We start from the raw sequence: 22,529 nt of genomic DNA, 5'->3' as shown, positions 1-22,529 counted from the left end.
TGGGGGGCAAACCCAATGTGGCCGGAACACTGCGAGTGCTACCCACACACAGCGCTAGCTGTCTGCAGCGCCCCTCCCTCCCGGCAGCAGGACTGAACTAGCAAACCTGAACAAGAGACCACCTCCGCCCGCCTGTGTCAGGGTGGAAATTAGACACTGAAGAGACTGGCAAACAGAAGCCAAATAAACAAACGGAACCGCTTCAGAAGGGACCGGTGCAACAGATTAAAATCCCTGTAGGTAACACCGACTACACCGGAAGGGGCCTATAGATATCGAGAAGTGTAAGCTGGAACGAGGGGCTATCTGAAACTGAACCGAACACACTGACCGCAACAGCTCCAGAGAAATTCTAGATATATTTTTACCTTTTTTTTTTTTAAATTAAAAAATTTTTTTTCTTTTCTTTTCTTTTTTATTTTTTCTCTTTTATTTTCTTTTAAAATTCCCTATTACTCCCCCATTACTCCTTAACTTTCATTTTCATTTTCATATGTTTTTAACTATTTTTTTTAATTAGGAAAAAATTTTTTTTCTTGTTTTTTTCTCTTATTTTCTTTTAAAGTCCTCTATTACTTCTCTATTACTCCTTAATTTTCATTTTCATTTCACTATAACCTTGCAAAAAAAAAGAGAAGCCCTATTTTTAAACCAAACTTCGTATATATTTCTAAAATTTTTTGTGTTTTTGTTTTTAATATTGTATTTTTAAGAGTCTAACCTCTACTCTAGATTTTTAATCTTTGTTTTTCAGTATGTGATATAAATTTTGTACATTTAAGAATCCAATATTCAGTTCCCATTTTTATTCAAGAGTGTGTTGATTACTCTCTCCCACTTTTGACTCTCCGTTATATACCTCAGAACACCTCTATTTCCTTCCTTCCCCTTCTCTTCCCAATCCAATTCTGTGAATCTTTGTAGGTGTCTGGGCTACGGAGAACACTTTGGGAACAGAGAACTGCGTAGATCTGTCTCTCTCCTCTTGAGTCCCCCCTTTTCTCCTCCTGCTCATCTCTATCTCCCTCCGGCCTCTCTTCTTTTTCATGTAACTCTGTGAACCTCTCTGGGTGTCCCTCACAGTGGAGAATCTTTTCACCATTAACCTAGAAGTTTCATTATCAGTGCTGTATAGTTGGAGAAGTCCTGAGACTACAGGAAGAATAAAACTGAAATCCAGAAGCAGGAGACTTAAGCCCAAAACCTGAGAACACCAGAAAACTCCTGACTACATGGAACATCAAGTAATAAGAGACCATCCCAAAGCCTCCATACATACACTGAAACCAACCACCACCCACGAGCCAATAAGTTCCAGAGCAAGACATACCATGCAAATTCTCCAGCAACGCAGGAACATAGCCCTGAGCGTCAACATACAGGCTGCCCAAAGTCACACCCAAGACATAGACCCATCTCAAAACTCATTACTGGACACTCCATTGCACTCCAGAGAGAAGAAATCCAGTTCCATGCACCAGAACACTGATGCAAGCTTCCCTAACCAGGAAACCTCGACAAGCCAATTGTCCAACCCACCCACTGGGAGAAACCTCCACAATAAAAAAGAACCACAGACCATCAGAATACAGAAAGCCCGCTCCAGACACAGCAAGCTAAACAAGATAAAAAGGCAGAGAAATACCCAACAGGTAAAGGAACATGAAAAATGCCCACCAAGTCAAACAAAAGAGGAGGAGATAGAGAATCTACCTGAAAAAGAATTTAGAATAATGATAATAAAAATGATCCAAAATCTTGAAAACAAAATAGAGTTACAGATAAATAGCCTGGAGACAAGGATTGAGAAGATGCAAGAAATGTTTAACAAGGACCTAAAAGAAATAAAAAAGAGTCAATTAAAAATGAATAATGCAATAAATGAGATCAAAAACACTCTGGAGGGAACCAACAGTAGAATAACAGAGACAGAGATAGGATAAGTGAGGTAGAAGATAAAATGGTGGAAATAAATGAGCAGAGAGGAAAAAAGAAAAAAGAATCAAAAGAAATGAGAACAACCTCAGAGACCTCTGGGACAATGTGAAATGCCCCAACATTCGAGTCATAGGAGTCCCAGAAGAAGAAGACAAAAAGAAAGGCCATGAGAAAATACTCGATGAGATAATAGCTGAAAACTTCCCTAAAATGGGGAAGGAAATCATTACACAGACCCAAGAAACCAAGAGAGTCCCAAACAGGATAAACCCAAGGCGAAACACCCCAAGACACATATTAATCAAATTCACAAAGATCAAACACAAAGAACAAATATTAAAAGCAGCAAGGGAGAAACAACAAATAACACACAAAGGGATTCCCATAAGGATAAGAGCTGATCTATCAATAGAAACCCTTCAGGCCAGAAGGGAATGGCAGGACATACTTGAAGTAATGAAAGAGAATAACCTACAACCTAGATTACTGTACCCAGCAAGGATCTCATTCAGCTATGAAGGAGAATTCAAAAGCTTTACAGACAAGCAAAAGCTGAGAGAATTCAGCACCACCAAACCAGCTCTTCAACAAATGCTAAAGGATCTTCTCTAGACAGGAAACACAGAAAAGTCATATAAACGTGAACCCAAAACAACAAAGTAAATGGCAACGGGACCATACCTCTCAATAATTATCTTAAATGTAAATGGGTTGAATGCCCCAACCAAAAGACAAAGACTGGCTGAATGGATACAAAAACAAGACCACTATATATGATGTCTACAAGAGACCCACCTCAAAACAAGGGACACATACAGACTAAAGGTGAAGGGCTGGAAAAAAATATTTCATGCAAACGGAGACCAAAAGAAAGCAGGAGTCGCAATACTCATATCAGATAAAATAGACTTTAAATAAAGGCTGTGAAAAGAAACAAAGAAGGACACTACGTAATGATCAAAGGATCAATCCAAGAAGAAGATATAACAATTATAAATATATATGCACCCAACATAGGAGCACCGCAATATGTAAGGCAAACGCTAACAAGTATGAAAGAGGAAATTAATAGTAACACAATAATAGTGGGAGACTTCAATACCCCACTAACAACTATGGATAGATCAACTAAACAGAAAATTAACAAGGAAACACAAACTTTAAATGACACAATGGACCAGCTAGACCTAACTGATATCTATAGGACATTTCACCCCAAAATAATCAACTTCACCTTTTTTCAAGTGCACACGGAACCTTCTCCAGAATAGACCACATCCTGGGCCATAAATCTAGTCTTGGTAAATTCAAAAAAATTGAAATCATTCCAGTCATCTTTTCTGACCACAGTGCAGTAAGATTAGATCTCAATTACAGGAAAAAAATTATTAAAAATTCAAACATATGGAGGCTAAATAACACACTTCTGAATAACCAACAAATCATAGAAGAAATCAAAAAAGAAATCAAAATATGCATAGAAATGAATGAAAATGAAAACACAACAACTCAAAACCTATGGGACACTGTAAAAGCAGTGCTAAGGGGAAGATTCATAGCAATACAGGCTTACCTCAATAAACAAGAAAAAAGTCAAATAAATAACCTAACTCTACACCTAAAGCAACTAGAAAAGGAAGAAATGAAGAACCCCAGGGTTAGTAGAAGGAAAGAAATCTTAAAAATTAGGGCAGAAATAAATGCAAAAGAAACTAAAGAGACCATAGCAAAAATCAACAAAGCTAAAAGCTGGTTTTTTGAAAAATAAACAAAATTGACAAACCATTAGCAAGACTCATTAAGAAACAAAGGGAGAAGAACCAAATTAACAAAATTAGAAATGAAAATGGAGAGATCACAACAGACAACACTGAAATACAAAGGATCATAAGAGACTACTACCAGCAGCTCTATGCCAATAAAATGGACAACTTGGATGAAATGGACAAATTCTTAGAAAGGTATAACTTTCCAAAACTGAACCAGGAAGAAATAGAAGATCTTAACAGACCCATCACAAGCAAGGAAATGAAACTGTAATCAGAAATCTTCCAGCAAACAAAAGCCCAGGACCAGATGGCTTCACAGCTGAATTCTACCAAAAATTTAGAGAAGAGCTAACACCTATCTTACTCAAACTCTTCCAGAAAATTTCAGAAGAAGGTAAACTTCCAGACTCATTCTATGAGGCCACCATCACCCTAATTCCAAAACCAGACAAAGATGCCACAAAAAGGGAAAACTACAGGCCAATATCACTGATGAACATAGACGCAAAAATCCTTAACAAAATTCTAGCAAACAGAATCCAACAACATATTAAAAAAAATCATACACCATGACCAAGTGGGCTTTATCCCAGGAATGCAAGGATTCTTTCACATCTGAAAATCAATCAATGTAATACACCACATTAACAATTTGAAAGATAAAAACCATATGATTATCTCAATAGATGCAGAAAAAACCTTTGACAAAATCCAACATCCATTTATGATCAAAACCCTCCAGAAAGCAGGAATAGAAGGAACATACCTCAACATAATTAAAGCTATATATGACAAACCCACAGCAAGCATTACCCTCAATGGTGAAAAATTGAAAGCATTTCCCCTAAAATCAGGAACAAGATAAGGGTGCCCACTCTCACCACTACTGTTCAACATAGTGTTGGAAGTTCTGGCCACAGCAATCAGAGCAGAAAAAGAAGTAAAAGGAATCCAGATAGGAAAAGAAGAAGTGAAACTCTCGCTATTTGCAGATGACATGATCCTCTACATAGAGAACCCTAAAGACTCTACCAGAAAATTACTAGAGCTAATCAACAAATATAGTAAAGTTGCAGGATATAAAATTAACACACAGAAATCCCTTGCATTCCTATACACAAACAATGAGAAAACAGAAAGAGAAATTAAGGAAACAATACCACTCACCATTGTAACATAAAGGATAAAATACTTAGGAGTATATCTACCTAAAGAAACAAAAGACCTATACATAGAAAACTATAAAACACTGATGAAAGAAATCAAAGAGGACACAAACAGATGGAGAAACATACCACGTTCATGGATTGGAAGAATCAATATTGTCAAAATGACTATTCCACCCAAAGCAATCTGTAGAGTCAATGCAATCCCTATCAAGCTACCAACGGTATTTTTCACAGAACTAGAACAAATAATTTCATAATTTGTATGGAAATACAAAAAACCTTGAATAGCCAAAGTAATCTTGAGAAAGAAGAATGGAACTGGAGGAATCAAGCTGCCTGACTTCAGACTCTACTACAAAGCCACAGTCATCAAGACAGTATGGTACTGGCACAAAGACAGAAATATAGATCAATGGAACAGAATAGAAAGCCCAGAGATAAATCCACGAACCTATGGACACCTTATCTTTGACAAAGGAGGCAAGGATATACAATGGAAAAAAGACAACCTCTTTAACAAGTGGTGCTGGGAAAACTGGTCAACCACTTGTAAAAGAATGAAACTAGAACACTTTCTAACACCATACACAAAAATAAACTCAAAATGGATTAAAGATCTAAATGTAAGACCAGAAACTATAAAACTCCTAGAGGAGAACATAGGCAAAACACTCTCCGACATAAATCACAGCAAGATCCTCTATGACCCACCTCCCAGAATATTGGAAATAAAAGCAAAACTAAACAAATGGGATCTAATGAAACTTAAAAGCTTTTGCACTACAAAAGAAACTATAAGTAAGGTGAAAAGACAGCCGTCAGATTGGGAGAAAATAATAGCAAATGAAGAAACAGACAAAGGATTAATCTCAAAAATATACAAGCAACTCCTGCAGCTCAATTCCAGAAAAATAAATGACCCAATCAAAAAATGGGCCAAAGAACTAAACAGACATTTCTCCAAAGAAGACATACAGATGGCTAACAAACACATGAAAAGATGCTCAACATCACTCATTATTAGAGAAATGCAAATCAAAACCACAATGAGGTACCATTACACACCAGTCAGGATGGCTGCTATCCAAAAGTCTACAAGCAATAAATGCTGGAGAGGCTGTGGAGAAAAGGGAACCCTCTTACACTGTTGGTGGGAATGCAAACTAGTACAGCCACTATGGAAAACAGTGTGGAGATTTCTTAAAAAACTGGAAATAGAACTGCCATATGACCCAGCAATCCCACTTCTGGGCATACACACTGAGGAAACCAGATCTGAAAGAGACACGTGCACCCCAATGTTCATCGCAGCACTGTTTATAATAGCCAGGACATGGAAGCAACCTAGATGCCCATCAGCAGATGAATGGATAAGGAAGCTGTGGTACATATACACCATGGAATATTACTCAGCCGTAAAAAGAATTCATTTGAACCAGTCTAATGAGTGGATGAAACTGGAGCCCTTATACAGAGTGAAGTAAGCCAGAAAGATAAAGAACATTACAGCATACTAACACATATATATGGAATTTAGAAAGATGGTAACGATAACCCTATATGCAAAACAGAAAAAGAGACACAGAAATACAGAACAGACTTTTGAACTCTGTGGGAGAAGGTGAGGGTGGGATGTTTCAAAAGAACAGCATGTATACTATCTATGGTGAAACAGATCACCAGCCCAGGTGGGATGCATGAGACAAGTGCTCGGGCCTGGTGCACTGGGAAGACCCAGAGGAATCGGGTGGAGAGGGAGATGGGAGGGGGGATCGGGATGGGGAATACGTGTAAATCTATGGCTGATTCATATCAATGTATGACAAAACCCACTGAAATGTTGTGAAGTAATTAGCCTCCAACTAATAAAAAAATTAAAAAAAAAAAAAAGAATGAAACTAGCACACTTTCTAACACCATACACAAAAATAAACTCAAAATGGATTAAAGATCTAAATGTAAGACCAGAAACTATAAAACTCCTAGAGGAGAACATAGGCAAAACACTGTCTGACATAAATCACAGCAGGATCCTCTATGACCCTCCTCCCAGAATATTGGAAATAAAAGCAAAAATAAATAAATGGGACCTAATGAAACTTAAAAGCTTTTGCACAACACAGGAAACTATAAGTAAGGTGAAAAGACAGCCGTCAGATTGGGAGAGAATAATAGCAAATGAAGCAACAGACAAAGGATTAATCTCAAAAATATACAGGTAACTCCTGCAGCTCAATTCCAGAAAGATAAATGAGCCAATCAAAAATGGGCCAAAGAACTAAACAGACATTTCTCCAAAGAAGACATACAGATGGCAAACAAACACATGAAAAGATGCTCAACGTCACTCATCATCAGAGAAATGCAAATCAAAACCACAAAGAGGTACCATGACACGCCAGTTAGGATGGCTGCTATCCAAAAGCCTACAAGCAATAAATGCTGGAGAGGGTGTGGAGAAAAGGGAACCCTCTTACACTGTTGGTGGGAATGCAAACTAGTACAGCCACTGTGGAGAACAGTGTGGAGATGTCTTAAAAAACTGGACATAGGACTGCCATATGACCCAGCAATCCCACTTCTGGGGATACACACTGAGGAAACCAGATCTGAAAGAGACACGTGAACCCCAATGTTCATCGCAGCACTGTTTATAATAGCCCGGACATGGAAGCAACCTAGATGCCCATCAGCAGACGAATGGATAAGGAAGCTGTGGTACATATACATCATGGAATATTACTCAGCCATTAAAAAGGATACATTTGAATCAGTTCTAATGAGATGGATGAAACTGGAGCCCATTATACAGAGTGAAGTAAGCCAGAAAGATAAAGACCATTACAGTATACTAACACATATATATGGAATTTAGAAAGATGGTAATGATAACCCTATATGCAAAACAGAAAAAGAGACACAGATGTACAGAACAGACTTTGGACTCTGTGGGAGAAGGCGAGGGTGGGATGTTTCAAGAGAACAGCATCGAAACATGTATATTATCTAGGGTGAAACAGATCACCAGCCCAGGTTGGATGCATGAGACAAGTGCTCGGGCCTGGTGCAGTGGAAGACTCAGAGGGATTGGGTAGAGAGGGAGGTGGGAGGGGGGACCGGGATGGGGAATACATATAAATCCATGGCTGATTCATGTCAATGTATGGCAAAAACCACTAGAATATTGTAAAGTAATTAGCCTTCAACTAATAAAAATGAATGGGGAAAAAAAATAAAAGCACAGAGTCTTAACCACTGGGTCACCCATCTTCTTTTCTAAGTTCATGAACTCCTGGAAGGGACAAGTTCTCTCTTTCTGTCATCCTCAAGGTACCCTTCACAGGACTTGTGATTACGAATGCTTGTTGAATGAATGTTTGAACTCAAGGGTTATTGACCCAAAATGTTTAAAAGTGTGACTTTAAGCCTCATTCAGTTGGGAGAGTGAAGTGATGATGAAGTGTGTGGTCCTTGGGTCAGGGCAGAGCCCCAAGTGTGCACTGTATAGTGTCTCCATGATGTGAGGGATGGTTTATATTAATCTGTGTCCACCCCTTAGAAAGGGGCCACTCACACAGGGCGGTTGGATGTTGATGCTTCTTTTAAAATCTATTTCCTTCTCTCTTTTACAGGAAGGAAATTTCTAAGATTCTGAGAAGTTCCTACCTTGATGGAATGACTTTGATATTCTTTGACACTTCAAGCAAAGTCATCCTTTTTGTCACCTTTACCACCTATGTGCTTCTTGGCAACATGATCACAGTCAAACAAGTGTTTTTGGCCATAACACTGTACCAAGTTGTGAAGTTTACAGGCATCCTCCTCTTCCCCCTGGCCATCGAGAGTGTAGCAGAAACAGTCGCCAGTGTCCGAAGAATCAAGGTTTGGTGACAGATAACTTTTAAAAGTTTTAGGTAGATTTTAGGTAACATGGTTCCTTTCATTTGGTGTCACTGTGTGCCAGTTAGGTGAGATTTAATGCTTTCAGGCATAGCTGGTAGCTGTTCCAAAATGTCATACGTACTCCCCTCTCTTCTTTGGTAGAATACATTACAAATACTGTAAGACCACTGCTCATTTATGAGCAGCAGTAGCAGTGGCACAGGGTTCTTGATGTACAAGTGATGGCTACAGGGCAACTAAGATGTCTAAAAGCAAAAGAAGTAAACAGATTGCCTCGCCTGTGTTAACTTTAATGACTAGCAACTGTGTTCAGTCCTAGGGTGAATTGGATTCCTCTCTGAGTCTGGAGGGAAAGAACTTGCTGAGAGGTTCTGCTCCTTGGACAGGAAGAGTGACCTCAGATTCACTTAATTCACTCTTTAAAAATTGTTTCTTTCCTCCACAGATGGTTTGCTTTGTTGATTTCTGAACATGCCTTTTGGATCTGACTTGTCCTCTCTACCCTTACTCTTTAATCCTGTCGCTAGTTGGCTTCTTACTTTCAGATTTGTGATTTACACCATACCCACTGTCTCCATTTTTTCTAACTGTCTGTGTATTGCCAAGGGCAAATAATTTATGCCACCAAAATAAGAGCCTGGCATACAGTAGGCTCTGAAGTACTTGCATGTTTACGAGTAGGTCTAAAATGAAGGTAAACTGGCTCTGTGAGCCAGCCTGGGCGTGACTTTGAGTGTCTGGGCTTTATAAAATATTTAATTTCTTTTGTCCTTCTCCTCAGTGGTGGACAGCCAGTAACAGCTCTATAGTGAAGTTAGATAGATTTGGGTGCGATTTTATTTTATTTTTGTGTCTTATCATAAAAGTTGAATTTTTTTATGATGAAGTTTCTATGTACTATATATATTTAAAAAAAAAATTACTCGCAAAGCAGATCAGTCCTACAGGGTTAGTTCTGGTCCCTTGAGTTTTATCATTCTTTCTGCCAGGGGCTTCTAGCAACACTGTTAAGGGATAGTCCATTCAGTTCAACAATTTTTTTCCCCCCTTAGCTTTCGCATCTTGGAAGAAAACACTTAGGAGCATCCCTGGACCATAGTCACATTGTCAATGACAGGGCAATGTGTCCAGATGGAGGCTTCATACATGTGCCGTACTGCTGTGATTTTGTTACAGCGCTGTGACTTTGACACAGTTGCTATCTTTGATCACTGATTGCCAGGGCTCACTGTGTGGTCTGGGTAGACGCAAAGTCTTACAGGTTTTCTCATTTAAACCCGACAGCAATTGAATGAGATAAGCATGTGTCTCTGCTTTACAATTAAGGAAACAGGTTTCTGTATAAGGTGAAACAACTCACCCACCCTCAAATAGCCTGTAAATGACATTCTAGGATTCTACCCAAAGCCTGGTTTCTTAGCCATTGTTACATTATTGTCTTCTTAGTACCTTCTGCCAAGTGGAGTAACTCCTTAAGTGTGATTTACATCAACTAGTCTCACTCTGAATATATGCAAAGGTTCCCTGCTTCCTGAAAAATTAAAAACTTTAACTGTTAGCTCCACTGGCCATTCTTTTTGTTTCCCAGCACTCTGACAAGTGAGGACGGAGGGAGGTGGTGAGGTTGTCTCTGTGACTGCCACAGTCACCCCCACTTTGGGGTCTTGGCTCACTCTGTTGGGCCCCCTGGGTCGCCTTCTCTTCTCTCATTGATTTAAGCAAATACTGCTGAGCCTCCAGCAGCCCCATGAGCCTCTTCCAGAACTTTAGTTCACACTGATCCAGGGCTTCCATTTATGTACACAGCCAGTACCACGCCACTCAGCATCATGTTGGGTGGGCTGATATTGACTCCCTGGTAGTGTTCCAAGCCCCGTGACAACTGACTGTGTCTGGTAGACTGTATCTGATTCTTTAGTGTAGTGCCCAGACCATACTGGACATATCATGGGCATCAAATACATACTGGATTGACTGAAACAACAGTTACAGGAAATGGCTGGGAGCCTACAGAGGCCCAGGGTGGCTCAACCTGCACTAGAAGCCAGAGAAATGCAGAGGGAGGGAGCAGACTGGGGTTAGCATTCTTGGAACATTGATCTTTGGTGTGTGTATGTGGTAGTGTGTTTCAACTTAGGGGAGCTGGATCTTATCAAGAGTGGAAATAGATCTGAATGTTCCCTTTGTTTTCTGTGTCTGTCTGTGTATCAAACCAGCCCAACTGGACTCAGTGGGCCTGCTCTCTAAAGAGAGGAGTTGTGGCTAGCACAGCCTGGTGTTCATGTAGACTCTGCTGGCCTGGCTCCTGGTCTGGGCTCCTGAGTCTTGTAGATAATTAGGAACACTCAGTCTTGATTAACAAAGGTAGTCTGAAAGTCTTGCCTGCCATCATGAAATAAAAGAAGATTAGAACCATGAGACTTTATGCTAAAATGTATCTGGAGTCCAATGATGATCTTGACACAGAATTTCCTCCTGTTTGGAGTTGGTCAGTCTTTTTTCTCTCTTTTTTTTTTTCTTATTTTCATTTTATTTATTTATTTATTATTTATTTTTTTCATTTATTTTTATTAGTTGGAGGCTAATTACTGTACAATATTGTAGTGGTTTTTGTCATACATTGACATGAATCAGCCATGGATTTACATATATTCCCCATCCCGATCCCCCCTCCCACCTCCCTTTCATTTATTTATTTTTAATTGGAGGATCATTGCTTTACAATGTTGTGTTGATTTCTGCTGTACAAGATCGTGAATCAGTCATAATTATACATATATCCCCTATTAAACCTCTGATTCTTTTCAATCCTGTGGCCTGTAGCCCACCAGGCTCCTCTGTCCATGGAATTCTCCAGGCAAGAATACTGGAGTTGGTTGCCATTTCCTTTTCCAGCAGTTCTTCCCAACCCAGGGATCGAACCTGGGTCTCCTGCATTGTAGGCAGATTCTTTATCATCTGAGCTAACAGGGAAGCCCTATTTTCATTTTATTTATTTATTTATTTTTAACTGGAGGATAATTACTACAATGTTATTTTGGTTTCTGCCATTCAATGTCATGAATCAGTTATAATTATACGTATATATGACCTCCCTCTTACACCTCCCCTCCCCTCCACATCCCACCCCTCTAGGTTGTCACAGCACCAGGTTGAACTCCCTGTGTTACACAGCAACTTCCCTCTAGCTAAGTTGCTCGGTCATGTCCAACTCTTTGCAACCCCCTGGACTGTAGCCTGCTAGGCTCCTCTGTCCATGGGATTCTCCAGGCAAGAATGCTGGAGTGGGTTGCCATTTCCTACTCCAGAGGATCTTCCCAACCCAGGGATTGAACCCATGTCTCCTGCATTGGCAAATTGATTCTTTACCACTGAGCCACCTCTGTTTTACACATGATAGTGTATATATTTCAGTGCTATTTTTCTCTCTCAATGTATGTCCCACCCTCTCCTTCCCCTGCTGTGTCCACAAGTCTGTTCTCTACATCTGCTTCTCCATTCCTTCCCTGCAAACAGATTCATCAGTATCATTTTTCTATATTCCATATTTATGTATTAATTTATGATATTTGTTTTTCTTTTTCTGACTTACTTCTCTATATATAACAGGCTGTAGTTTCATCTACCTCACTACAACTCACTCAAATTCATTCCTTTAATGGAATTGCCCACATTCGTTGAATCTTAGAGAAAGCAAGGGAATTCCAGAAAAACATTTATTTCTGCTTCATTGACTATGCTAAAGTCTATGACGGTTTGGATCACAACAAACAACGGAAAATTCTTAAAGAATTGGGAATACAGACCATCTTATCTGTTTTCTGAGAAATCTGTATGCAGGTCAAGAAGCAACAGTTAGAACTGGACATGGAAAAATGGACTGGTTCAAAATTGGGAAAGGAATACAACAAGGCTGTATATTGTCACCATGTTTATTTAACTTATATGCAGAGTACATCATGAGAAATGACAGACTGGCATTTGTTAGTTATAAACTGGAATCAATAATGCTGGGAGAAATATCAGCAACCTCAGATATGCATATGATACTACTCTAATGGCACAAAGCAAAGAACTAAAGAGCCTCTTAATGAGGGTGAAAAAGGAGAGTGAAAAAGCTGGTTTAAAACTCAGTATTAAAAAATTAAGATCCTGGCATCTGATCCCATCACTTCATGGTAAATAGAAGGGGAAAAGTTCTAAGCAGTGACAGATTTTCTCTTCTTGAGCTCTAAAATCACTGCTGACTGCAGCCTTGAAATTAGAAGACACTTGTTTCTTGGAAGGAAAGCTATGACAAACCTAGACAGCACATTAAAAGGGAAAGACATCATCTTGCTAACAAGATGTAAGGTCTGTATAGTCAAAGTTATGGTCTTTCTAGTAGTCATGTATGGATTTGAGAGCTGGGCCATAAAGAAGGCTGAGCACCAAAGAATTGATGCTTTCAAACTGTGGTGCTGGAGAAGACTTGTGAAAGTCCCTTGGACTGCAAAGAGATCAAACCAGTCAATCCTAAAGGAAATCAACCCTGGATATTCATAGGAAGGACTGATGCTGAAGCTGCAACTCCAATACTTTGGCCACCTGATGCAAAGAGCTAACTCAATGGAAAAGACTCTGATGCTGGGAAAGATTGAGGGCAGAAGATGAAGCAGGCAACAGAGGATGAGATGGTTGGATGACATCACTGATTCAATGGACTTGAACTTGGGCAAACTCCAGGAGATGGTGAAGGACAGGGAGGCCTGGTGTGCTGCAGTCCATGGGGTTGCAAAGAGTCAGACACAACTTAGTGATGGAAAAACAACAACAAACATTCCATTGTATATATGTAACACAATTTCTTTATCCATTCATCTGTTGATGAATATCTAGATTGCTTCCATGTCCTGGCTATTGTAAATAGTGCCGCAGTGAACATTGAGGTACACATGTCTTTTTGAATTATGGTTTTCTCAGGGTGAATGCTCAGTTGTGAATTGCTGGATCATATGGTAGTTTTATTCCTAGATTTTTAGGGACTTCCATACTGTTCTCCATAGTGGCTGTATCGATTTACATTCCCACTAACAGTGTAAGAGGGTTCCCCTTTCTCCACATCCTCTCCAACATTTATTGTTTGAAGGCTTTTTGATGATGGCCAATCTGAGTGGTATGAGGTGGTACTTCATTTAGTTTTGATTTGTGTTTCTTTAATAATGAGTAATGTCAAGCATCTTTTCATGTGTTTATTGGCTATCTGTATGTCTTTGGAAAAGTGTCTGTTTAGATCTTCTGCCCATTTTTTGATTGGGTTGTTTGTTTTCCTGATAAGTTTCATGAGCTGCTTATATATTTTGTAGATTAATCCTTTTCAGTTGTTTCATCTGCAATTATTTTCTTCCATTCTGATGATTGTCTTTTCATCATGTTTATTGTTTCTTTTGCTGTGCAAAAGCTTTTAAGTTTAACTATATCCCACTTGTTTATTTTTGTTTTTATTCCCATTACTCTAGGAATTGGGTCAAAGAGAATCTTGCTGTGATTTATGTCAAAGAGTGTTCTGCCTACTTTTCCTCTAAAAGTTTTATATTTTCTGGCCTTACATTTAAGTCTTTAATCCATTTCAAGTTTGTTTTTGTGTGTGGTGTTAGGAAGTGTTCTAATACCTTTCTTTTATATGTATCTGTCCAGTTTTTTCATTATCACTGATTGAAGAGGCTGTCTTTTCTCCATTGTATGTTAGTCTTTTTTCGCTTTAGGCCTTTGTCTAATTGCATGAGGCCCACCCACATTATACAGGTGTCTCACTGGTCTCTGAACCTAGGGTAGACAAAGTGTGAGCTGGGAAGCTGGATGAAAGTGCGAGGAGCCATAGGAACTACAGACATGCTTTATTTGCTTGTGGCTGATGCAGCAGCAGCAGGGATTTTCAGGTGGGCTTATAAGGTATACGTGAACAAAAGTGGCAAGTGGCCAAGCTGTTGCTTTGTATTGTGCGTGTGCAGTGCTATAGATGATCTCAGCCATTACATAATCAGGTAACATCATTGTTTATAGGAAGTGGGGCAAAAGAGCCAGACCATTGCCATCTAGGCTACTTAGTATTCTTCTACACAAGGATAATCTGCTTTACTGAGTCTACTGCTTTTAATACTAATCTCATCTAAAAATACTTTCATTGTAATAACCAGATGTGTTTGAGCAGGTGTCTGAAGTCTGTGGTTTAGTCAAGTTGGTGTGAAATTAACCATCACACCCTCCTTAATCCCCATCTCTTCCTTTGAGCTCATCGATGTGACTTTGCCCTCACTAAACCACTTCCTTCCCTGAACTCCAGACTTATCTAAAGGGCAGATACAGTGCCTGATTCATCTTTGTAGTCCTCACAAATAGCAGGTGCCCAGAAAGTATGCAACTGAAGGAACCATCCAGCTCCATCATGTCTGGGAGGGATTATGCAAATGCCTAACCATTAAGTGTGGTTTTAGTGGGAAAAGTGTTAACTCTTATTCTTTGGTGGATTATGTGATGCACCAAAGAGTGTAACACAAAAGGCGTCCTAAATAAGGTTTTTAGGGAATTGTGCTAAAATATTTGGGTAGGATTTTTTTTTCCACCAAAATTCAACTGAACTGTGTCTGAGGCTTGAAATTCCTTCCTATGTAGGTGTGTGCAATAACCTTAACATTATGACCTGCTGAGAACTTTGAATTTTCCTAGTGCTGACTTTGTTAGGTTTCTTTGTGTCCTGGTAAAGGAAGCACCTTTGGTTTGGGCAAGAAACATCAATTTTCTCTCATGTACATAAAATTTCTGGCAGGAAGATGGCCTAGGAATTGAGATCTTTTTGACAGTCATTTTCAGTAAATGTGGGACAAATGGCCAAGAATAGAGTGATGAGAAGGGTTAGTGTCAGAATGGCAAACTGCTTCCTGGTGGGTTGAAATCATTATTGAAATATGTAAAATTAAAAATTTTAGATTTTAACCTCTTTTTAAGTTCATTTGATTTCTCTAACCCTTAAAAAGGTTAGTTCTCTAGTTTATCAGAATCACCTGGAGTGCATATTAAAACTAAGTGATCACACCTTGGAGATTCTGATTCACTAGGTGTTGGCTGGAGTCCAAGGTGTCTATTAATATGCATTTAGTCAATGTCCTTGGGTACCTGAAAATAGGCCACATTTGGGAAACAGTGCCCTAGTTGTGGAAAAGAGCAAAGAAGTCCAAACTGTGCAAATCCAATAGAGAGGATGTCAAGATCATTTGAAAATTAAAATTAGTTGAGAGGAAAAACCTGTCTTGGTTTACACTAGATGTTTTAGGGGCAAATTTGGAATTTATTCAGCTATTCCATCACCAGGATAATTGAATAAATAATTGGAGCCTGGCACAGGCATGGTGTGTATGTATAATGGCTGGTAAGGAAATACAGAGAAGTCTGTCCTCCTTGGAATTTCTTTCATCAAGTTGGGGGTTAATAACAAACCAAATAGTGAAACTCATTGTGGATGTGTGTTTTTATGTCATTAGTCCTTGGAAGGAGAAGTCTGAGGTTAAATGAGGTACTTTTTCGAGATTTGGTTTAATTTTGGAGATGATACTTCCTGGGAAGACTGGAGAATTTCATGTGTGAGGGTGGGTGAGGTGGGAAGCTGATACTTTCCATTTTCATGGGGATGGTGACTGTGACAAAGGCTTTTAGTGCATAAGAAGGGCCAAAAATGTCTGAGACTGCAGAGTAGAGAGTACTGGAGGCCTGAGCAGGGAACTGTACAGGAAACCAAAAGTTAAGGTTTTTAGTGTCTCAGAACTCCACCTGGCTGCAGCTTTGGAATTGGACAGGGAGGTGGGGTGGGGACCTAGAACAGAGGCAGGGAGATGAGTGTGTCAGGAGGCTGATGCAGTACATGGGCCAGGGATGAGATGATGTGGTTTGGTTTAAAGTGAAATAGACTTGGCCAGATTTCAGAGCATTCAAGCACAACTCAGGGCATGTCTTGAATTGGGTATGGCAGGAAGGAGAGGTGAATGCTGGGCTGTTTTGGGTTATGAGGCTGTAAAATACCTGGATTTGTTGAAATATGGAGTTCTAATATGCTGGCAAATTTGGAAACTCAGCAGTAGCCACAGGACTGGAAAAGGTCAGTTTTCATTCCAATCCCAAAGAAGACAATGCCAAAGAATGTTCAAATTACTGAACAATTTCACTCCTCTCACACGCTAGCAAAGTAATGCTCAAAGTTTTCCAAGCTAGACTTCAACAATATGTGAACTGAGAACTTCCAGATGTTCAAGCTGGACTTAGAAAAGGCAGAGGAACCAGAGATCAAATTTCCAACATTCTTTGGATTATAGAAAAAGCAAGAGAGTTCCAGAAAAATATCTACCTCTGCTTTATTGACTATGCCAGAGGATTTGATAGTGTGGATCACAAAAGTACTGTCAAAAATTCTTCAAGAGTTGGGAATACCAGACCACCTTACCTGCCTCCTGAGAGATCTGTATGCAGGTCAAGAAGCAACAGTTAGATCCAGACATGGAACAATGGATTGGTTCCAAATACAGAAAGAGTGCATCAAGGCTGTATATTGTCACCCTGCTTATTTAACTTATATGCAGAGTATATCATGAGAAACACTGGACTGGATGAAGCACAAGCTGGAATCAAGATTGCCAGGAGAAATATCAATAACCTCAGCTATGTAGATGACACCACCCTTATGGCAGAAAGTGAAGAAGAACTAAAGAGCCTCTTGAAGAAAGTGAAAGAGGAGAGCCAAAAAGCTGGCTTAAAACTCAACATTCATAAAATGAAGATCATGGCATCCAGTCCCATCACTCCATGGTAAATAGATAACGAAACAATGGAAACAGTGAGAAACTTTATTTATTTATTTTTTTGGCTACAAAATCACTGCAGATGGTGACTGCAGCCATGAAATTAAAAGACGCTTGCTCCTTGGAAGAAAGGCTATGACAAACCTCAGTTCAGTTCAATTCAGTCACTCAGTCCTTTCTGACTGTTTGCGACCCCATGGATGCAGCACACCAGAACTTTCTGTCTATCACCAACTCCCAGAGTTTCCCCAAACTCATGTCCATTGAGTCGGTGATGCCATACAACCACCTCATCCTCTGTCGTCCCCTTCTCCTCCCGCCTTTAATCTTTCCCAGCATCAGGGTCTTTTCTAATGAGTCAGCTCTTTGCATCAGCTGGCCAAAGGATTGGAGTTTCAGCTTCAGCATCACTCCTTCTAATGAACACTCAGGACTGATCTCCTTTAGGATGGACTGGTTGGATCTCCTTGAAGTACAAGGGACTCTCAAGAGTCTTCTCCAGCACCACAGTTCAAAAGCATCAATTCCTCAGCACTCAGCTTTCTTTATGGTCCAACTCTCACATCCATACATGACTGCTGGAAAGACCATAGCCTTGACTAGACAGACCTTTGTTGGCAACGTAATGTCTCTGCATTTTAATATGCTGTCTAGGTTGGTCATAATTTTCCTTCCAATGAGTAAATGTCTTTTACTTTCATGGCTGCAGTCACCATCTGCAGTGATTTTGGAGCCCCAAAATATGAAGTTAACCACTGTTTCCACTGCTTCCCCATCGATTTGCCATGAAGAGATGGGACCAGATACCATGATCTTAGTTTTCTGAATGTTGAGCTTTAACCCAACTTTTTCACTCTCCTCTTTCACTTTCATCAAGAGACTCTTCAGTTCTCCTTCATTTTCTGCTATAAAGGTGGTGTCATCTGCATATCTGAAGTTATTGATATTTCTCTTGGCGATCTTGATTCCAACTTGTGCTTCATCCAGCCCAATGTTTCTTATGATGTACTCTGCATATAAGTTAAATAAGTAGGGTGACAATATACAGCCTTGATGTACTCCTTTTCCTATTTGGAAGCAGTCGTTGTTCCATGTCCAGTTCTAACTGTTGCTTCCTGACCTGCATACAGATTTCTCAAGAGGCAGGTCAGGTGGTCTGGTATTCCCATCTCTTTCAGAATTTTCCACAGACAGCATATTAAAAAGCAGAGACAATACCTTGCCGACAAAGATCAATATTGTCAAAGCTATGGTTTTTCCAGTAGTCATGTATGGATGTGAGAGTTGGACCATAAAGAAAGCTGAGCACCGAGGAATTGATGCTTTTGAACTATGGTGTTGGAGAAGACTTTTGAGAGTCCCTTGGACTGCAAGGAGACTCAACTAGTCAATCCTCAAGGAAATCAGTCCTGAATATTCATTGAAAGGACTGATGCTGAAGCTGAAACTCCAAAACTTTGACCACCTGATGCTAAGAGCTGACTCATTAGAAAAGACCCTGATGCTGGGAAAGATTGAAGGTGGGAGGAGAAGGGGATAACAGAGCATGAGATGGTTGGATGGCATCACTGACTCAGGGGATGTGAGTTTGAGCAAGCTGCTGGAGATGGTGAAGTACAGGGAAGCCTGGCATGCTGCAGTCATTAGGGTCACAAAGAATTGGACATGACTGAATGACTGAACAACAAGGGGAAGAGAAGATTATAAACTTGGTTTTGTATTCTGAGAGGCTTTTGAAATCCCCCAGTGTTTGCTATACAATCCACCCCAATGACCAACCAAGTCTGATTCAACCTCCTTTCTAGTTTCTAAAAGGAAATAGGAAATGAATATAATTATCTGATCTGATGTTCATTTTTCTTCCTTCCCATGCCTCAGGTGAATTTGGAAACAGGAAAGGAAGACAAGTTCAGTGGAGTTTACTGACTAGGTGATCAGAACTGGGCAAGGTTTGACCGTAGATCATTTGGAATCATTATGAGGTATAGAGTTTAGAACATAGCATGGTGTTGAGTCCTGCTGCTTCCTGTACCCTGGTATTTGGTAGACTGTATGGTTATCTCTCATAATTTCCACTTATCATGTCTGGGAGCCCTAGGAAGAAAATCTACCACCCCTGCCCACCTTGGAATGGGTTTAGGGGTTTTACCTGTGGACCTGCATATGGGTTTCATAACATTGTATCTTCTTGTTTACACATGCTTTTCAATTTGCTTTTTTTCATGTACAGAAAATGAAGATTTATTGATATTATAATCTCATAACCAAGAAGTTCGTCTATTTTTCTCTAAGTGAAGAAAGGGGCCCTGTGGTTTTGGCATTGCATTATTTCAATAGGATTTCAGAAGAGCTTGTTTTAACTTCAAAGCACTAAAAATCTTAAGTAACTTTTACATCCAGTAAAATGTGTCTCTGAGGTTATATTGTTCACAAAGCTGCTTAGATTTTCCCCTATCAGCCATTGGAAAGTCAATCTTTTTTGGCTGTAGTTCTGACCTTGATACTTTCCTGCATGACCTGTGCTTGTCCTGCACTTCATGCTGAGATAGGCTGGGGTGTGGGATGCTTTTCTGGACTGTTTATAGGTGAAAAAACATCTCTTTGAGCAACAAAATATAAAGAAACTATAAGAGACTAAAAATAACTGCATGCACTGGCAGTTGGGATAAATTATGAGCAATAAGATACAAAAGGCCAAAACCAAACTGTCATTTCTGAGGTACCCAGAGCAAAAGCAATGTACTGCACATGATCCCTGCACGTAGCACCATCAAAGGGGTGGGCAGAGCACCTAAGCCACCTCTTCAGCCCCACTCACTGATCCACCTCAACTTTCACTCCATTTAAGGAACAAGCTTACCCCCCACCCCCAGCCCCCTGTGAGTGAGCAAGGACACCTGTTAGTTGTTTTCAGTCCTAAGTCAAAGTGCACTGTTCTTATTACATGGTGGTCCAATACATCAGAGACAATGTGTTGAGGCAAGAAATACAACTTTATTTGGAAAGTTATCTGATCAAGAAGATGGCAGACTAGTATCTCAAAATAACCATCTTATTTGGTTCTGGATGCCAGTTTCTTTTGTAGACTACAGAGCAGGAAGAGGTGAGGAAGTAAAGTAAAAAGGTCATTAATCTTGCAAATATCTCCAGAATGGCCAGCCTCGGGTAGGGTACATATTAATTTCTTCTTTTTTGCAGCCATTCTCAGGTGGACAGCTTCAGGATGTTTCTGTGAACAAAGGCATTTTGGTTTAACATTCAGACAGAGAGGCAGGGTTCCTTGAGGGCAGGCCATTATATATGCTTATAGCTATAGACAATGATTATAATAACAAAAGTTACAACAAACAAAGTTGAAAGTAAAGGAAACAGATCCAACATGGAATCAGACTCTGTTCTTATCTGTTACACTCCCTCATATTGCAGCATGAGTCCCACTAAAGCTTTGCCTGAATTTCTCATCTGGCCTCTTATCAATTTCTAGTGATTCAAGGGTCCAAGAAACCAGGTCTGTGAGAGTGGCTCTAATGGCAACTTAATTTCTGTTTTTTCATCACCCTGATTGCTAGAGAATTCAGCCAGCACTTCTGGCACCCTTATAAGCTGGTCAGATGTTGGCTGAAGTCTTATCTAACCTCTGAAAGATTGTAACTTCCCCCTCAGATGTGTTATTTATAGACAAGTGCTCAACAGATTTACTTCCTCACTTAAGGCATAATTTTTCTTTCTTTTTTTTTTTTTTTGAAGGTGGAGAATTCTATATTCTGATATGCACACACCAAATATTAAGTTTTATGTTTTGGCAATATGTTTAAGCTGCAATTGGAAATTCTGCCTTGACAAGATTTATAATATATATAACTTTTTTCTTGTTGCTGTGTTAGCTCTGACTATGCAAGGCTGTAGCTTGTCTGTTGTTGGACTGATTTGAAGAGCCTTACAGTCTGTTCCTTCCTTTAGCTGATACCCATGATGGGCCGACTCTGGAAGGTTCAGTCTCATTAGAGTTGGGACTGTGTCTGTAAATGCTTGAATGACATAGTTATCCACCCTCTATGTGATATAATGGGAATCCCCTATGGGAATTCAGAGTAAGGAGGTAAGTGTCAGCTGGAGACATCCTGACTGGCTCCCAGGAGGATTAGTATTTGAGATGATGCAGAAGAATGGGTGGAGTTAGTACTCAGGGTCTCCAGGCAGAGGCCACTTGGGGAGTGTGGACTTAGGTGATGTTGGTCACTGGAGGGTTTTAAGAATGGTGAGCACTCTTAGAGGTGCTGTAAAGAGATCAGGAGGAAGTGGTGTTGGGAAGGACTGCGAAAGGAACTGTTACCAGGGTTCTTAGCCTCCTTAATCAATAGAAATTGACTAGAGCCCAGACAAGAAATTCAGGCCAGGCTTTATTGGGGCCCCTGCTCCAGCAGCCGAGAGGGAGAACAAATAATAGTTTCCCTTGCTTGCTCACTCCCCAATGAAGGGCAAGCCTGTTCCTTATATGGGGAGAGGGTAGGTGTGTGTCCAGGGGCCAGGACACAGGTGTGGTTTAGGTGTTTTGTCCACTCCTAAGGTGGTATTGTGTGGAGGGGCATGTGCAGTACCCTGCTTTTGTTCTGACATGCTTTTTTTTTTTTCCTCTAGGCTTTTCAAGAAGTGGCAGATGGGGTTTTTTATTTCTTTGTATCTTTTGGGTCCAGAATTTGCCCCAACTGTGCATGCACACAGTTATTTTTAGTCCCATAAGATTTCTTTGTAGTTGGTTGCTAGAGGAGAGATGTGTCCAGGTGTAAGCATTGCAGCGCTACAGCAAAAGGTCCCAGGTCCCAGCCTGTCTCAGAACCAGTAAAAGAAAATTTGTATCAGTATTTGAAAAGATTAATAGTGAGAGTCTGAAATTGTGTTGTTTTAAGAAAAAAGCAGAATTGGAA

General features: G+C 39.9%; 1 protein-coding gene across 1 annotated transcript in view; it reads left to right on the top strand.

Moving 5' to 3' along the window:
* LOC122447588 (ATP-binding cassette sub-family C member 4-like) overlaps positions 1 to 22,529 on the top strand; it is a 337,265-nt gene that overhangs the window by 102,926 nt on the left and 211,810 nt on the right. Inside the window, exon 8 of the mRNA XM_043478283.1 lies at positions 8,509 to 8,758. Coding sequence (XP_043334218.1) covers positions 8,509 to 8,758 — 250 coding nt within the window. The remainder of the gene's footprint in view (positions 1 to 8,508; positions 8,759 to 22,529) is intronic.

This window comes from Cervus canadensis, chromosome 9, assembly GCF_019320065.1.
Source record: "Cervus canadensis isolate Bull #8, Minnesota chromosome 9, ASM1932006v1, whole genome shotgun sequence".
Lineage (NCBI taxonomy): Eukaryota > Metazoa > Chordata > Mammalia > Artiodactyla > Cervidae > Cervus > Cervus canadensis.
Note: the sequence above shows the minus strand (reverse complement) of the source record. Positions and strands in the feature narration are given on the sequence as shown.